Below are 15,462 nucleotides of genomic sequence, written 5' to 3' on the forward strand. Positions count from 1 at the left end.
GCACGGCTCTGATTGCTTCATCTACGTCCAGAGGGTATATGATGCTTTCGAGCCGGATTGTTTACTGGCTGCTGCTTGCTGAACGCTCCACCTCCTCTCTTGGTCAACCATGTAGACCTGCTGCAGGAAGGAGGGTTTCTGCTTTAGCAATGCTTTCAAATACACAATATTCTTGGCATCATTTGACTTTCCATTGGCACAAACTGGAGTGGCTTCCTGCAGGAACAAATGCCAGATAAGTGCAGCTGGATAGATTAGCAACAAGCTGCTGCTGTAGCTGCGATTGGTCCTCGCTGCGCTGCAGATGGTAGGCCAGCTTGACTGGCTTCATCCTTCCGATGTGATGCAGTGATCTTCAACGCCTCCCTCCCATCAGGCTACCTGACAATCTCAAATATGTGTGGAACCTTATCAGCCCAACTTTCATGTACCAGGAAATGTCCTCCAGCAGCAGTGTTGGATGAAATATTGTAGTTCAGGATGAGCAATTTGTCTCCGTCCTGATTTACATCTAGATGTAACGGCGTAACAGGCGGGATGAGGTGACCGCGAGCCTCACATTAAATCAGCTCATTGCTGCCGCACTTCTGTTTCTGGGCAGACATTCCAGCTGACTGCAGTCAAACAGACCACAGCAGAACTATGAACTACGATGAAGAGGTTTAAAAACTGACTGGTCTGAATGTTTGAAGAGTTTAAATAACCTTGAGGAAATTGTTGTCCTTGGTTCAGCTGGTCTTCGTCTTGCAGGAAGTGAAATATAAATAAAGCCTCAGTCAGCTCAGAGGGTCCCGGTCCAGGAAAATAATACCAAAAACAGGAAAACTAATGAAACATTAAGACTTGTTTCCTCTGCTCTTTAAAAAGGACACCATACGAATCCCTTTTTTCTTTATTTTCTAACAAGTTTTTTTCACAACAAAATATTTTAACTCCAGGAGACAAACAGAAACACAAAATACAAAGTTAGTTTGCAGTAAATCTAGTCAGGATTATTATGTGTAATGTGGCAGAGGTCAGTTTTTACCAATAATCCCCATCTTCATTGGTGGACTTATTAAAGATGGAAAACCCGAGTCTTCTTCTTCCTGATCTGCTTCCACACTTCCAGCTGATCATATTCCTTCCTGACAGCCAATAATCTGCAGCTTTTCCACATCCATTTCATTTTTAGTTTGTGCAAAATCCAGCTATTTTTCTGTATATTTTCTGCCCAAACACTGCAGACGGCTGGTGGCCCACTCTGCTGGTCATCCACGGGCTAGGTGCTCAGAATGGCCTCTGCAACATTGGAAACAACCAATTATTTTACTGATGTGTTGATACAGATCAGTTTACAGGACAGTTACCTTGTTGGGGTAGAATTGGTTTCAGGGACAGTTACCTTTGTGAGGTAGTCAATTTACGGGACAGTTACCTGAGTAGGGTAGAATTGGTTTGCAGGCAGTTACCTTGGTGGGGTAGAGTCAGCTCACGGCAGTTACCTTGGTGTGGTAGAGTCAGTTTACGGCAGTTACCTGGGTGGGGTAGAGTCGGCTTGCAGGCAGTTACCTTGGTGGGGTTGAATTGGTTTGCGGGCAGTAACCATGGTGGGGTAGAGTCGGTTTGCAAGCAGTTACCTTGGTGGGATAGAGTCGGTTTGAGGGACAGTTACCTTTGGGGGATAGATCTGGCTTACGGGCAGTGACTGAGGTGGGATAGAATTGGCTTACGGGCAGTGACCGAGGTGGGATAGAATTGGCTTACGGGCAGTGACCGAGGTGGGATAGAATTGGTCTACGGGCAGTTACTGTGGTGGGTAGAGTCAGTTTGCGAGCAGTTACCTTGGTGGGGTAGAGTCGGTTTGCGAGCAGTTACCTTGATTCGGTAGAGTCTGTTAGTGGGACAGTTACCTTGGTGTGGTAGAGTCAGTTTACAACAGTTACCTTGGTGGGATAGAATTGGTTTACGGACAGTTACCGTGGTGGGGTAGAGTTGGTTTGTGAGCAGTTACTTTTGTGCGGTAGAGTCGGTTAGTGGGACAGTTACCTTGGTGGGATAGAATTGGTTTACGGGCAGCTACTGTGGTGGGGGAGAGTCGGTTTATGGGACAGTTACCGTGGTGGGGTAGTCAGTTTACGGGACAGTTACCTGAGAGGGGTAGAATTGGTTTGCGGGCAGTTACCTTGGTGGGGTAGAGTCGGCTTGCAGGCAGTTACCTTGGTGGGGTTGAATCTGTTCGCGGGCAGTTACCATGGTGGGGTAGAGTCGGTTTGCGATCAGTTACCTTGGTGGGGTAAAATTGGATTATGGGCTGTTACCCTGGTGGGGTAGAGTCGGTTTGAGGGACAGTTACCTTTGTGGGATAGAATTGGTTTACGGGCAGTTACTGTGGTGGGGTAGAGTCGGTTTGCGAGCAGGTACCGTTGTGTGGTAGAGTCAGTTTACGTCAGTTAACTTGGCGGGGTAGAGTTGGTTTGCGAGTAGTTACTTTTGTGCGGTAGAGTCGGTTTATGGGACAGTTACCTGAGAGGGGTAGAATTGGTTTGCGGGCAGTTACCTTGGTGGGGTAGAGTCGGTTTGAGGGACAGTTACCTTGGTGGGATAGAATTGGTTTGCGGGCAGTTACCATGGTGGGGTAGAGTCGGTTTGCGATCAGTTACCTTGGTGGGGTAGAGTCGGTTTACGGGTAGTTACCTTGGTGGGGTAAAATTGGATTATGGGCTGTTACCTTGGTGGGGTAGAGTCGGTTTGAGGGACAGTTACCATTGTGGGATAGAATTGGTTTATGGGCAGTTACTGTGGTGGGGTAGAGTCGGTTTGCGATCAGTTACCTTGGTGGGGTAGAGTCGGTTTACGGGTAGTTACCTTGGTGGGGTAAAATTGGATTATGGGCTGTTACCTTGGTGGGGTAGAGTCGGTTTGAGGGACAGTTACCTTTGTGGGATAGAATTGGTTTATGGGCAGTTACTGTGGTGGGGTAGAGTCGGTTTGCGAGCAGTTACCTTGGTGTGGTAGAGTCAGTTTACGTCAGTTACCTTGGCGGGGTAGAGTCGGTTTGCGAGTAGTTACTTTTGTGGGGTAGAGTCGGTTAGTGGGACAGTTACCTTGGTGTGGTAGAGTCAGTTTGCGAGTAGTTACTTTTGTGGGGTAGAGTCGGTTAGTGGGACAGTTACCTTGGTGGGGTAGAGTCGGTTTGCGAGCAGTTACCTTGATTCGGTAGAGTCTGTTAGTGGGACAGTTACCTTGGTGTGGTAGAGTCAGTTTACAACAGTTACCTTGGTGGGATAGAATTGGTTTACGGACAGTTACCGTGGTGGGGTAGAGTTGGTTTGTGAGCAGTTACTTTTGTGCGGTAGAGTCGGTTAGTGGGACAGTTACCTTGGTGGGATAGAATTGGTTTACGGGCAGCTACTGTGGTGGGGGAGAGTCGGTTTATGGGACAGTTACCGTGGTGGGGTAGTCAGTTTACGGGACAGTTACCTGAGAGGGGTAGAATTGGTTTGCGGGCAGTTACCTTGGTGGGGTAGAGTCGGCTTGCAGGCAGTTACCTTGGTGGGGTTGAATCTGTTCGCGGGCAGTTACCATGGTGGGGTAGAGTCGGTTTGCGATCAGTTACCTTGGTGGGGTAAAATTGGATTATGGGCTGTTACCCTGGTGGGGTAGAGTCGGTTTGAGGGACAGTTACCTTTGTGGGATAGAATTGGTTTACGGGCAGTTACTGTGGTGGGGTAGAGTCGGTTTGCGAGCAGGTACCGTTGTGTGGTAGAGTCAGTTTACGTCAGTTAACTTGGCGGGGTAGAGTTGGTTTGCGAGTAGTTACTTTTGTGCGGTAGAGTCGGTTTATGGGACAGTTACCTGAGAGGGGTAGAATTGGTTTGCGGGCAGTTACCTTGGTGGGGTAGAGTCGGTTTGAGGGACAGTTACCTTGGTGGGATAGAATTGGTTTGCGGGCAGTTACCATGGTGGGGTAGAGTCGGTTTGCGATCAGTTACCTTGGTGGGGTAGAGTCGGTTTACGGGTAGTTACCTTGGTGGGGTAAAATTGGATTATGGGCTGTTACCTTGGTGGGGTAGAGTCGGTTTGAGGGACAGTTACCTTTGTGGGATAGAATTGGTTTATGGGCAGTTACTGTGGTGGGGTAGAGTCGGTTTGCGATCAGTTACCTTGGTGGGGTAGAGTCGGTTTACGGGTAGTTACCTTGGTGGGGTAAAATTGGATTATGGGCTGTTACCTTGGTGGGGTAGAGTCGGTTTGAGGGACAGTTACGTTTGTGGGATAGAATTGGTTTATGGGCAGTTACTGTGGTGGGGTAGAGTCGGTTTGCGATCAGTTACCTTGGTGGGGTAGAGTCGGTTTACGGGTAGTTACCTTGGTGGGGTAAAATTGGATTATGGGCTGTTACCTTGGTGGGGTAGAGTCGGTTTGAGGGACAGTTACCTTTGTGGGATAGAATTGGTTTATGGGCAGTTACTGTGGTGGGGTAGAGTCGGTTTGCGAGCAGTTACCTTGGTGTGGTAGAGTCAGTTTACGTCAGTTACCTTGGCGGGGTAGAGTCGGTTTGCGAGTAGTTACTTTTGTGGGGTAGAGTCGGTTAGTGGGACAGTTACCTTGGTGTGGTAGAGTCAGTTTTTGACAGTTACCTTGGTGGGATAGAATTGGTTTACGGGCAGCTACTGTGGTGGGGTAGAAACGGTTTAATGGACAGCTACTGTGGTGGGGTAGTCAGTTTACGGGACAGTTACCTGAGAGGGGTAGAATTGGTTTGCGGGACAGTTACCTTGGTGGGGTAGAGTCGGTTTGTGGGCAGTTACCTTGGTGGGGTAGAGTCGGTTTGAGGGACAGTTACCTTGCTGTGGTAGAGTCAGTTTACGACAGTTACCTTGGTGGGATAGATCTGGTTTACGGGCAGCTACTGTGGTGGGGTAGAGTCGGTTTACGGGACAGTTAAGCCTGTTCCATCCTCCACGAGAAGCAAGAACTGAGTTCTTGTTCTCGAGGCTGCAAGAACAAGAAAAAACGTGTACTTCGGCAGGTCCATACATACTCCACGAGAAGCACGTCTGCAGTGGGGAGGGATCACTGCGGGGGGCGATGTCTGCTTTATGTGCAATGAACCCGGTTGTTACGTCCGCCGAGGAGGTTGTTTTCCCAGGCGTCTTTTTGCTTAAGATAACTTAAAAGGTTATGGGGGGATTTTATAAATATTTCAAGAGTTGTTGCAAATGTAAAAATGAAGAACTGATTAAATTCTGGTGGTGATCAGGATCACCGTTTGGATCCAGGAATGTTTTAAAAGGATTCTTAAACATTGTGCTTGGTGGAGGTTTCCGCTCTCTGAGCTTCTAGTTTCATATTTAACGAGCAGCTTCGTCCGCGGCAGGGTGGGTTGTGCACGCGGCTGGATCCGAGTGTTTTATTGCCACATGTAAAAATGTTCGTACTTTCTCACCACCTCGATAAGCTGTTTTATCAAAACAATCCGTTTTACCAGCAACATCAAACACACGGAAGCAGCAACTCCGCTTCATGCTTTCTCTGTGTTAACGACGCCCACCTCCAATGTCCGGCCAATCACACGATACTTCTCGCAGCCCCGCAAGAAAAAAGTTCTGCCAGCCCGGTGTGTCAAGAACTGTCCTCAAACACGTCCGCGAGAACAAAACAACGTCATTTTCTTCTCGGAGCCTCGAGAACAAGAGAAAACTTCTCGCTTCTCGGGGAGTATGTAACAGGCTTTACCGTGGTGGGGTAGAATTGGTTTGCGGGCAGTTACTTTGGTGGGGTACAGTCAATTTACGGCAGTTACCTTGGTGTGGTAGAGTCAGCTTACGGCAGTTACCTTGGTGGGCTAGAGTCGGTTTGAGGGACAGTTACCATTGTGAGGTAGTCAGTTTACGGGACAGTTACCTGAGTGGGGTAGAATTGGTTTGCGGTCAGTTACCTTGGTGGGGTACAGTCAATTTACGGCAGTTACCTTGGTGTGGTAGAGTCAGCTTACGGCAGTTACCTTGGTGGGGTAGAGTCGGTTTGCAGGCAGTTACCTTGGTGGGGTAGAGTCGGCTTGCAGGCAGTTACCTTGGTGGGGTTGAATTGGTTTACGGGCAGTTACCATGGTGGGGTAGGGTCGGTTTACGGGCAGTTACCTTGGTGGGGTAGAGTCGGCTTGCAGGCAGTTACCTTGGTGGGGTTGAATTGGTTTACGGGCAGTTACCATGGTGGGGTAGGGTCGGTTTACGGGCAGTTACCTTGGTGGGGTAGAGTCGGCTTGCAGGCAGTTACCTTGGTGGGATTGAATTGGTTTGCGGGCAGTTACCATGGTGGGGTAGGGTCGGTTTGCGAGCAGTTACCTTGGTGGGGTAGAATTGGTTTGAGGGCAGTTACCTTGGTGGGGTAGAGTCGGTTTGAGGGACAGTTACCTTTGTGGGATAGAATTGGTTTACGGGCAGTTACTGTGGTGGGTAGAGTCGGTTTGCGAGCAGTTACCTTGGTGCGGTAGAGTCGGTTAGTGGGACAGTTACCTTGGTGGGGTAGAGTCGGTTTTCAGACAGTTACCTTGGTGGGGTAGAGTCGGTTTGCGAGCAGTTACTTTGGTGGGGAAGAGTCGGTTTGCAGGCAGTTACCTTGGTGGGGTAAAATTGGATTATGGGCTGTTACCCCGGTGGGGTAGAGTCGGTTTGAGGGACAGTTACCTTTGTGGGATAGAATTGGGTTACGGGCAGTTACTGTGGTGGGGTAGAGTCGGTTTGCGAGCAGATACCTTGGTGCGGTAGAGTTGGCTAGTGGTACAGTTCCCATGGTGTGGTAGAGTCAGTTTACGTCAGTTACCATGGCGGGGTAGAGTCGGTTTGCGAGTAGTTACTTTAGTGCGGTACAGTCGGTTAGTGGGACAGTTACCTTGGTGGGATAGAATTGGTTTACAGACAGTTACCGTGGTGGGGTAGAGCCGGTTTATGAGCTGTTACTTTTGTGCGGTAGAGTCGGTTAGTGGGACAGTTACCTTGGTGGGATAGAATTGGTTTACGGGCAGCTACTGTGGTGGGGTAGAGTCGGTTTATGGGACAGTTACCGTGGTGGGGTAGTCAGTTTACGGGACAGTTACCTGAGAGGGGTAGAATTGGTTTGCGGGCAGTTACCTTGGTGGGGTAGAGTCGGTTTGAGGGACAGTTACCTTGGTGTGGTAGAGTCCGTTTACGACAGTTACCTTGGTGGGATAGAATTGGTTTACGGGCAGTTACTGTGGTGAGGTAGAGTCGGTTTACGGGACAGTTGCCGTGGTGGGGTAGAATTGGTGTGCGGGCAATTACTTCGGTGGGCTAGAGTCAGTTTGAGGGACAGTTACCTTTGTGAGGTAGAGTCAGTTTACGGCAGTTACTGTGGTGTGGTAGAGTCAGTTTGCAGGCAGTTACCTTGGAGGGGTAGAGTCGGTTTGCAGGCAGTTACCTTGGTGGGGTAGAGTCGGTTTACAGGGAGTTACCTTGGTGGGGTAGAGTCGGTTTACAGGGAGTTACCTTGGTGGGGTAGAGTCGGTTTACAGGGAGTTACCTTGGTGGGGTAGCGTCAGTTTACGGCAGTTACTTTGGTGGGGTAGAGTCAGTTTGCAGGCAGTTACCTTGGTGGGGTAGCGTCAGTTTACGGCAGTTACTTTGGTGGGGTAGAGTCAGTTTGCAGGCAGTTAACTTGGAGGGGTAGAGTCAGTTTGCAGGCAGTTAACTTGGAGGGGTAGAGTCGGTTTGCAGGCAGTTGCCTTGGTGGGGTAGAGTCAGTTTACGGCAGTTACGTTGGTGGGGTAGAGTCAGTTTACGGCAGTTACGTTGGTGGGGTAGAATTGGTTTACGGGCAGTTACCTGGGTGAAGAAAAGTTGTCTTTATCCGACTTTCCTCCAGCAACAGGAAGCAGCTGCTATTCATTCCCGTCATTTCCTCTCCACTAACATCACAAGTCTTTACCAGGATGGGACCCTTCCCCCCCTTCAGATGGACCTGGATGCTGTCCTGCATCAACACACACAGGATCTGACTCAACATTGTTTATTCATACCAACCCTGAATGCATCATCCAGCTAGTATCAGATGTGTAGTATTTCCTGTAAAATGTATTCCAATCGGAAAATCAAAGCTTAAACTGGAACTCATCCTTTCAGAACTTTCAAAACTTTGGTTTTTACCTCTTTTGGTGCAGGAACCTCCAATCTGGTTTCCTCTGGAGCTTTAACTGCGATAACCGTCTGTTCCTGGAAGGATTCGAGACGGCTGATGTCCTCATGGGTCACATAGGCCAGGGTGCAGGAGAGGTTAAAAAAGTAAACACTTTCCTTTTTATATGTGGTAAAAACAACAAAAAAAGATGAAAGCTTCCTAAAATTGTCTTGGTGGCAGCAAAGAAAGTTACTCTGGTTTAATGCTGGAGAACACAGAACCAATGGATGGTCAGAATTTGAGATAAAAAGGTTCATATGAACTAAAAATGAGTTTTGTGAAGAACCAGGGAAATGGTTGAAATAAAAAAAGGTAACAAATAATCTTGATTCCTTAAAAGAATTTATTAAAATAAAATTTAAAAAAAATATGAGTTTGTCAACTGTCTCTGGACATTGATGTATTTTCCATTATTGTTGATGCTGTGAATAATGATAATTATATTTTCAGACAGCATAAAAAAACTGGAAGATGAAGGTGAGTCACTCGTGTTTAAAGATGTTAAAACTGATGATGGAAACATATATAGACATCTATATAGAACAGGAACCAGCACCTACCGAAGTCACAGAGCTAAGAGCTTATTTAGGCTTACTGAACTATTACAACAGATTCTCACCAAACCTGTCAACGTTGTTAGCTCCCTTGCACAAACTATTAAGAAAAGACACTCAGTGGAGTTGGCAGGAGGAGCAAGAGAAAGCTTTTATTGAATCTAAAAGACTAATGCAGTCGTCAGAGGTGTTAGGGCACTACGACAGCCAAAAAGACTTAATGCTGTCATGTGATGCATCGCCATTCGGAGTCGGGGTGATGTTGTCGCATGTCAGACGGGCAAGAGAGACCCATCGGCTTTATGTCACGAACACTCACGACTGCAGAATCCAACTACTCCCAACTGGACACAGAAAGACTGGCCGTGATGTTTGGCATTCAGCGCTTCCATAAATACCTATATGGAAGAAGATTTGTCATTTGCACTGACCACAAACCATGACTGTCACTTTTCAATGAGATGAAAAGTAGTGCCTCAAATGGCATCTCCCCGCATTCAATGTTGGGCAGTGACTTTGAGAGCTTATGAATATGAAATTGTTTATAAGCCAGATAAACACCACAGCAATGCTGATGCTTTGAGCTGACTACCTCTGCCGCAACCATCCACTAAGAGAGAGGAAGAAGACTGGGTGCTGATGATGGAGGACATGACGCTGGTGACAACAAGTGAACTGAGCCAGTGGACACACAAAGACCCAGCCCTATCCCGAGTACGACAGTTCATCCAACAGGGCTGGCCGCCGCAGCACTAAGATCCTGCATTCCAGCCTTAGTTGGTGAGAAAAACAGAGTTGAGTGTGCAAGATGATTGTGTATTGTGGTTTCACGCGTGGTGATACCTCCGCCAGGTCTAGAAGCAGTGCTACGCCAACTGCACCATGGTCACCAAGGAATCACAAGACATTCTCTACACAAGACAGTCCTCTACATTTGATATTTAATTGTTTTTACATTGAAGTTTCTTTCTTGTAGACAAAAAATTATTGCTGAATCAATAAAAGATGTTATGACCAGTTAACTAATCAGTACTCCGTGACCGTGGAAAAATAACGCATTTATAACAAAGTCTACTTAAAATTTATTACAAAGTATGTTTAAAAGTCCAAAATTAATTAGATCATTTTCATGCAAATACATGTTTTACATTACGGCAATAAGGACACGCAATAAAAACAAAACAAAACCGTAAGCCCATCAGGAAGGGCTTACGGTCCTCTGACCCAGTCTTCCATCAGGAAGGGCTTACGGTCCTCTGACCCCGTCTTCCATCAGGAAGGGCTTACGGTCCTCTGACCCCGTCTTCCATCAGGAAGGGCTTACGGTCCTCTGACCCCGTCTTCCATCAGGAAGGGCTTACGGTCCTCTGACCCCGTCTTCCATCAGGAAGGGCTTACGGTCCTCTGACCCCGTCTTCCATCAGGAAGGGCTTACGGTCCTCTGACCCAGTCTTCCATCAGGAAGGGCTTACGGTCCTCTGACCCCGTCTTCCATCAGGAAGGGCTTACGGTCCTCTGACCCAGTCTTCCATCAGGAAGGGCTTACGGTCCTCTGACCCAGTCTTCCATCAGGAAGGGCTTACGGTCCTCTGACCCAGTCTTCCATCAGGAAGGGCTTACGGTCCTCTGACCCCGTCTTCCATCAGGAAGGGCTTACGGTCCTCTGACCCCGTCTTCCATCAGGAAGGGCTTACGGTCCTCTGACCCCGTCTTCCATCAGGAAGGGCTTACGGTCCTCTGACCCCGTCTTCCATCAGGAAGGGCTTACGGTCCTCTGACCCCGTCTTCCATCAGGAAGGGCTTACGGTCCTCTGACCCAGTCTTCCATCAGGAAGGGCTTACGGTCCTCTGACCCAGTCTTCCATCAGGAAGGGCTTACGGTCCTCTGACCCCGTCTTCCATCAGGAAGGGCTTACGGTCCTCTGACCCCGTCTTCCATCAGGAAGGGCTTACGGTCCTCTGACCCCGTCTTCCATCAGGAAGGGCTTACGGTCCTCTGACCCCGTCTTCCATCAGGAAGGGCTTACGGTCCTCTGACCCCGTCTTCCATCAGGAAGGGCTTACGGTCCTCTGACCCCGTCTTCCATCAGGAAGGGCTTACGGTCCTCTGACCCCGTCTTCCATCAGGAAGGGCTTACGGTCCTCTGACCCCGTCTTCCATCAGGAAGGGCTTACGGTCCTCTGACCCCGTCTTCCATCAGGAAGGGCTTACGGTCCTCTGACCCCGTCTTCCATCAGGAAGGGCTTACGGTCCTCTGACCCAGTCTTCCATCAGGAAGGGCTTACGGTCCTCTGACCCCGTCTTCCATCATGAAGGGCTTACGGTCCTCTGACCCAGTCTTCCATCAGGAAGGGCTTACGGTCCTCTGACCCCGTCTTCCATCAGGAAGGGCTTACGGTCCTCTGACCCCGTCTTCCATCAGGAAGGGCTTACGGTCCTCTGACCCCGTCTTCCATCAGGAAGGGCTTACGGTCCTCTGACCCCGTCTTCCATCAGGAAGGGCTTACGGTCCTCTGACCCCGTCTTCCATCAGGAAGGGCTTACGGTCCTCTGACCCAGTCTTCCATCAGGAAGGGCTTACGGTCCTCTGACCCCGTCTTCCATCATGAAGGGCTTACGGTCCTCTGACCCAGTCTTCCATCAGGAAGGGCTTACGGTCCTCTGACCCCGTCTTCCATCAGGAAGGGCTTACGGTCCTCTGACCCCGTCTTCCATCAGGAAGGGCTTACGGTCCTCTGACCCCGTCTTCCATCATGAAGGGCTTACGGTCCTCTGACCCAGTCTTCCATCAGGAAGGGCTTACGGTCCTCTGACCCCGTCTTCCATCAGGAAGGGCTTACGGTCCTCTGACCCCGTCTTCCATCAGGAAGGGCTTACGGTCCTCTGACCCAGTCTTCCATCAGGAAGGGCTTACGGTCCTCTGACCCCGTCTTCCATCAGGAAGGGCTTACGGTCCTCTGACCCCGTCTTCCATCAGGAAGGGCTTACGGTCCTCTGACCCCGTCTTCCATCAGGAAGGGCTTACGGTCCTCTGACCCCGTCTTCCATCAGGAAGGGCTTACGGTCCTCTGACCCCGTCTTCCATCAGGAAGGGCTTACGGTCCTCTGACCCCGTCTTCCATCAGGAAGGGCTTACGGTCCTCTGACCCCGTCTTCCATCAGGAAGGGCTTACGGTCCTCTGACCCCGTCTTCCATCAGGAAGGGCTTACGGTCCTCTGACCCCGTCTTCCATCAGGAAGGGCTTACGGTCCTCTGACCCCGTCTTCCATCAGGAAGGGCTTACGGTCCTCTGACCCCGTCTTCCATCAGGAAGGGCTTACGGTCCTCTGACCCCGTCTTCCATCAGGAAGGGCTTACGGTCCTCTGACCCAGTCTTCCATCAGGAAGGGCTTACGGTCCTCTGACCCCGTCTTCCCTCAGGAAGGGCTTACGGTCCTCTGACCCAGTCTTCCATCAGGAAGGGCTTACTGTTGTGGCGCTCCGGGTCTGACCTGCTCCCCGCGTGAAATGGCGTGTCAGAAGAAAACCACAGCAATGCTGGAATGGGGGTTAGTGTCAGAGCAGTGACCTCTGACCTGGGTCTGATGTAAAGGATATGCAGCATTCTGCAGGTTGTCGGTCATGTCAAACAGCTGCTGGGCGCAGCTTTTAATGAGCGTGTCCAACGTGTCCTCCACCACCTTCAGGCTCTCCATCTCCCCCCGAGACTCCTCCTTCTCTAGGAAGCTGGAGACCGGACAGCGTCCTCTGGACATAGACAGAGACCGGTGCACCGGGCAGCCCATCCATGGTGTCAAACCTCCATCCATCCATCCATCTGTTCCTCCCTCCCTCCATCCATTCCTCCATCTGTTCATCCATCCATCTGTTCCTCCCTCCCTCCATCTGTTCATCCATCCATTCCTCCATCTGTTCATCCATCCATCCATACATCTGTTCCTCCATCCCTCCATCTGTTCCTCCATCCATTCCTCCATCTGTTCATCCATCCATTCCTCCATCCGTTCCTCCATCCATTCCTCCATCCGTTCCTCCATCCATTCCTCCATCCGTTCATCCATCCGTTCCTCCATCCGTTCATCCATCCATCCATACATCTGTTCCTCCCTCCCTCCATCCGTTCCTCCATCCATTCCTCCATCTTTTCATCCATCCATTCCTCCATCTGTTCATCCATCCATTCCTCCATCCGTTCATCCATCCATCCATACATCTGTTCCTCCCTCCCTCCATCCGTTCCTCCATCCATTCCTCCATCTGTTCATCCATCCATTCCTCCATCCATTCCTCCATCTGTTCATCCATCCATTCCTCCATCCGTTCCTCCATCCATTCCTCCATCCATCCATCCATCTGTTCCTCCCTCCCTCCATCTGTTCCTCCATCCATTCCTCCATCTGTTCATCCATCCATCCATACATCTGTTCCTCCCTCCCTCCATCTGTTCCTCCATCCATTCCTCCATCTGTTCATCCATCCATTCCTCCATCCGTTCCTCCATCCGTTCCTCCATCCATTCCTCCATCCGTTCCTCCATCCGTTCCTCCATCCGTTCATCCATCCATCCATACATCTGTTCCTCCCTCCCTCCATCCGTTCCTCCATCCATTCCTCCATCTTTTCATCCATCCATTCCTCCATCTGTTCATCCATCCATTCCTCCATCCGTTCATCCATCCATCCATACATCTGTTCCTCCCTCCCTCCATCCGTTCCTCCATCCATTCCTCCATCTGTTCATCCATCCATTCCTCCATCCATTCCTCCATCTGTTCATCCATCCATTCCTCCATCCATTCCTCCATCCGTTCCTCCATCCATTCCTCCATCCATTCCTCCATCCATCCATCCATCTGTTCCTCCCTCCCTCCATCCATTCCTCCATCTGTTCATCCATCCATTCCTCCATCCGTTCCTCCATCCATTCCTCCATCCGTTCATCCATCCATCCATCCATCTGTTCCTCCCTCCCTCCATCCGTTCCTCCATCCATCCATCCATCTGTTCCTCCATCTGTTCCTCCATCCATTCCTCCATCCGTTCCTCCATCCGTTCCTCCATCCATTCATCCATCCATTCCTCCATCTGTTCCTCCATCCATTCCTCCATCTGTTCCTCCATCCGTTCCTCCATCTGTTCCTCCATCCATTCCTCCATCTGTTCATCCATCCGTTCCTCCATCCGTTCCTCCATCCATTCCTCCATCCGTTCCTCCATCCATTCCTCCATCTGTTCCTCCATCCATTCCTCCATCTGTTCATCCATCCATTCCTCCATCTGTTCATCCATCCGTTCCTCCATCCGTTCCTCCATCCGTTCCTCCATCCATTCCTCCATCCATTCCTCCATCTGTTCATCCATCCATTCCTCCATCTGTTCATCCATCCGTTCCTCCATCCATTCCTCCATCTGTTCATCCATCCATTCCTCCATCCGTTCCTCCATCTGTTCATCCATTCCTCCATCTGTTCCTCCCTCCCTCCCTCCATCCATTCCTCCATCTGTTCATCCATCCATTCCTCCATCTGTTCATCCATCCATTCCTCCATCCGTTCCTCCATCTGTTCCTCCATCCATTCCTCCATCCGTTCCTCCATCTGTTCCTCCATCCATTCCTCCATCTGTTCATCCATCCATTCCTCCATCCGTTCCTCCATCCATTCCTCCATCCATTCCTCCATCCATTCCTCCATCCGTTCCTCCATCCATTCCTCCATCTGTTCATCCATCCATTCCTCCATCCGTTCATCCATCCATCCATACATCTGTTCCTCCCTCCCTCCATCCGTTCCTCCATCCATTCCTCCATCTGTTCATCCATCCATTCCTCCATCTGTTCCTCCATCCATTCCTCCATCTGTTCATCCATCCATTCCTCCATCCGTTCCTCCATCCATTCCTCCATCCATCCATCCATCTGTTCCTCCCTCCCTCCATCTGTTCCTCCATCCATTCCTCCATCTGTTCATCCATCCATCCATACATCTGTTCCTCCCTCCCTCCATCTGTTCCTCCATCTGTTCATCCATCCATTCCTCCATCCGTTCCTCCATCCGTTCCTCCATCCATTCCTCCATCCGTTCCTCCATCCGTTCCTCCATCCGTTCATCCATCCATCCATACATCTGTTCCTCCCTCCCTCCATCCGTTCCTCCATCCATTCCTCCATCTTTTCATCCATCCATTCCTCCATCTGTTCATCCATCCATTCCTCCATCCGTTCATCCATCCATCCATACATCTGTTCCTCCCTCCCTCCATCCGTTCCTCCATCCATTCCTCCATCTGTTCATCCATCCATTCCTCCATCTGTTCATCCATCCATTCCTCCATCCATTCCTCCATCCGTTCCTCCATCCATTCCTCCATCCATTCCTCCATCCATCCATCCATCTGTTCCTCCCTCCCTCCATCCATTCCTCCATCTGTTCATCCATCCATTCCTCCATCCGTTCCTCCATCCATTCCTCCATCCGTTCATCCATCCATCCATCCATCTGTTCCTCCCTCCCTCCATCCGTTCCTCCATCCATCCATCCATCTGTTCCTCCATCTGTTCCTCCATCCATTCCTCCATCCGTTCCTCCATCCGTTCCTCCATCCATTCATCCATCCATTCCTCCATCTGTTCCTCCATCCATTCCTCCATCTGTTCCTCCATCCATTCCTCCATCTGTTCCTCCATCCATTCCTCCATCTGTTCATCCATCCGTTCCTCCATCCGTTCC

The 15,462-nt window shown here is 50.0% G+C and overlaps 1 protein-coding gene across 2 annotated transcripts in view; it reads right to left on the bottom strand.

Annotated features, from left to right (window-relative positions):
* Window positions 1-877: 877 nt before the first annotated feature.
* e2f6 (E2F transcription factor 6) overlaps window positions 878-15,462 on the bottom strand; it is a 51,555-nt gene continuing 36,970 nt past the window's right edge. Inside the window, exons 6-10 of one of the 2 annotated variants that reach the window (XR_013771617.1) lie at window positions 12,332-12,481; window positions 8,148-8,262; window positions 7,827-7,974; window positions 1,028-1,281; window positions 878-932 (exon numbers count right to left, since the gene is read on the bottom strand). Coding sequence is in view for 1 of the 2 variants with exons in the window: in XM_079255254.1 (XP_079111380.1) it covers window positions 1,262-1,281; window positions 7,827-7,974; window positions 8,148-8,262; window positions 12,332-12,481 (433 nt within the window). In the remaining variant the exon portion in view is untranslated. Of the gene's footprint in view, window positions 1,282-7,826; window positions 7,975-8,147; window positions 8,263-12,331; window positions 12,482-15,462 lie in introns of both variants that reach the window. The other variant, XM_079255254.1, reaches the window with a different exon arrangement.

This window comes from Telmatherina bonti (assembly GCF_933228915.1).
Source record: "Telmatherina bonti genome assembly, chromosome: 16".
Classification (NCBI taxonomy): Eukaryota; Metazoa; Chordata; class Actinopteri; order Atheriniformes; family Telmatherinidae; genus Telmatherina; species Telmatherina bonti.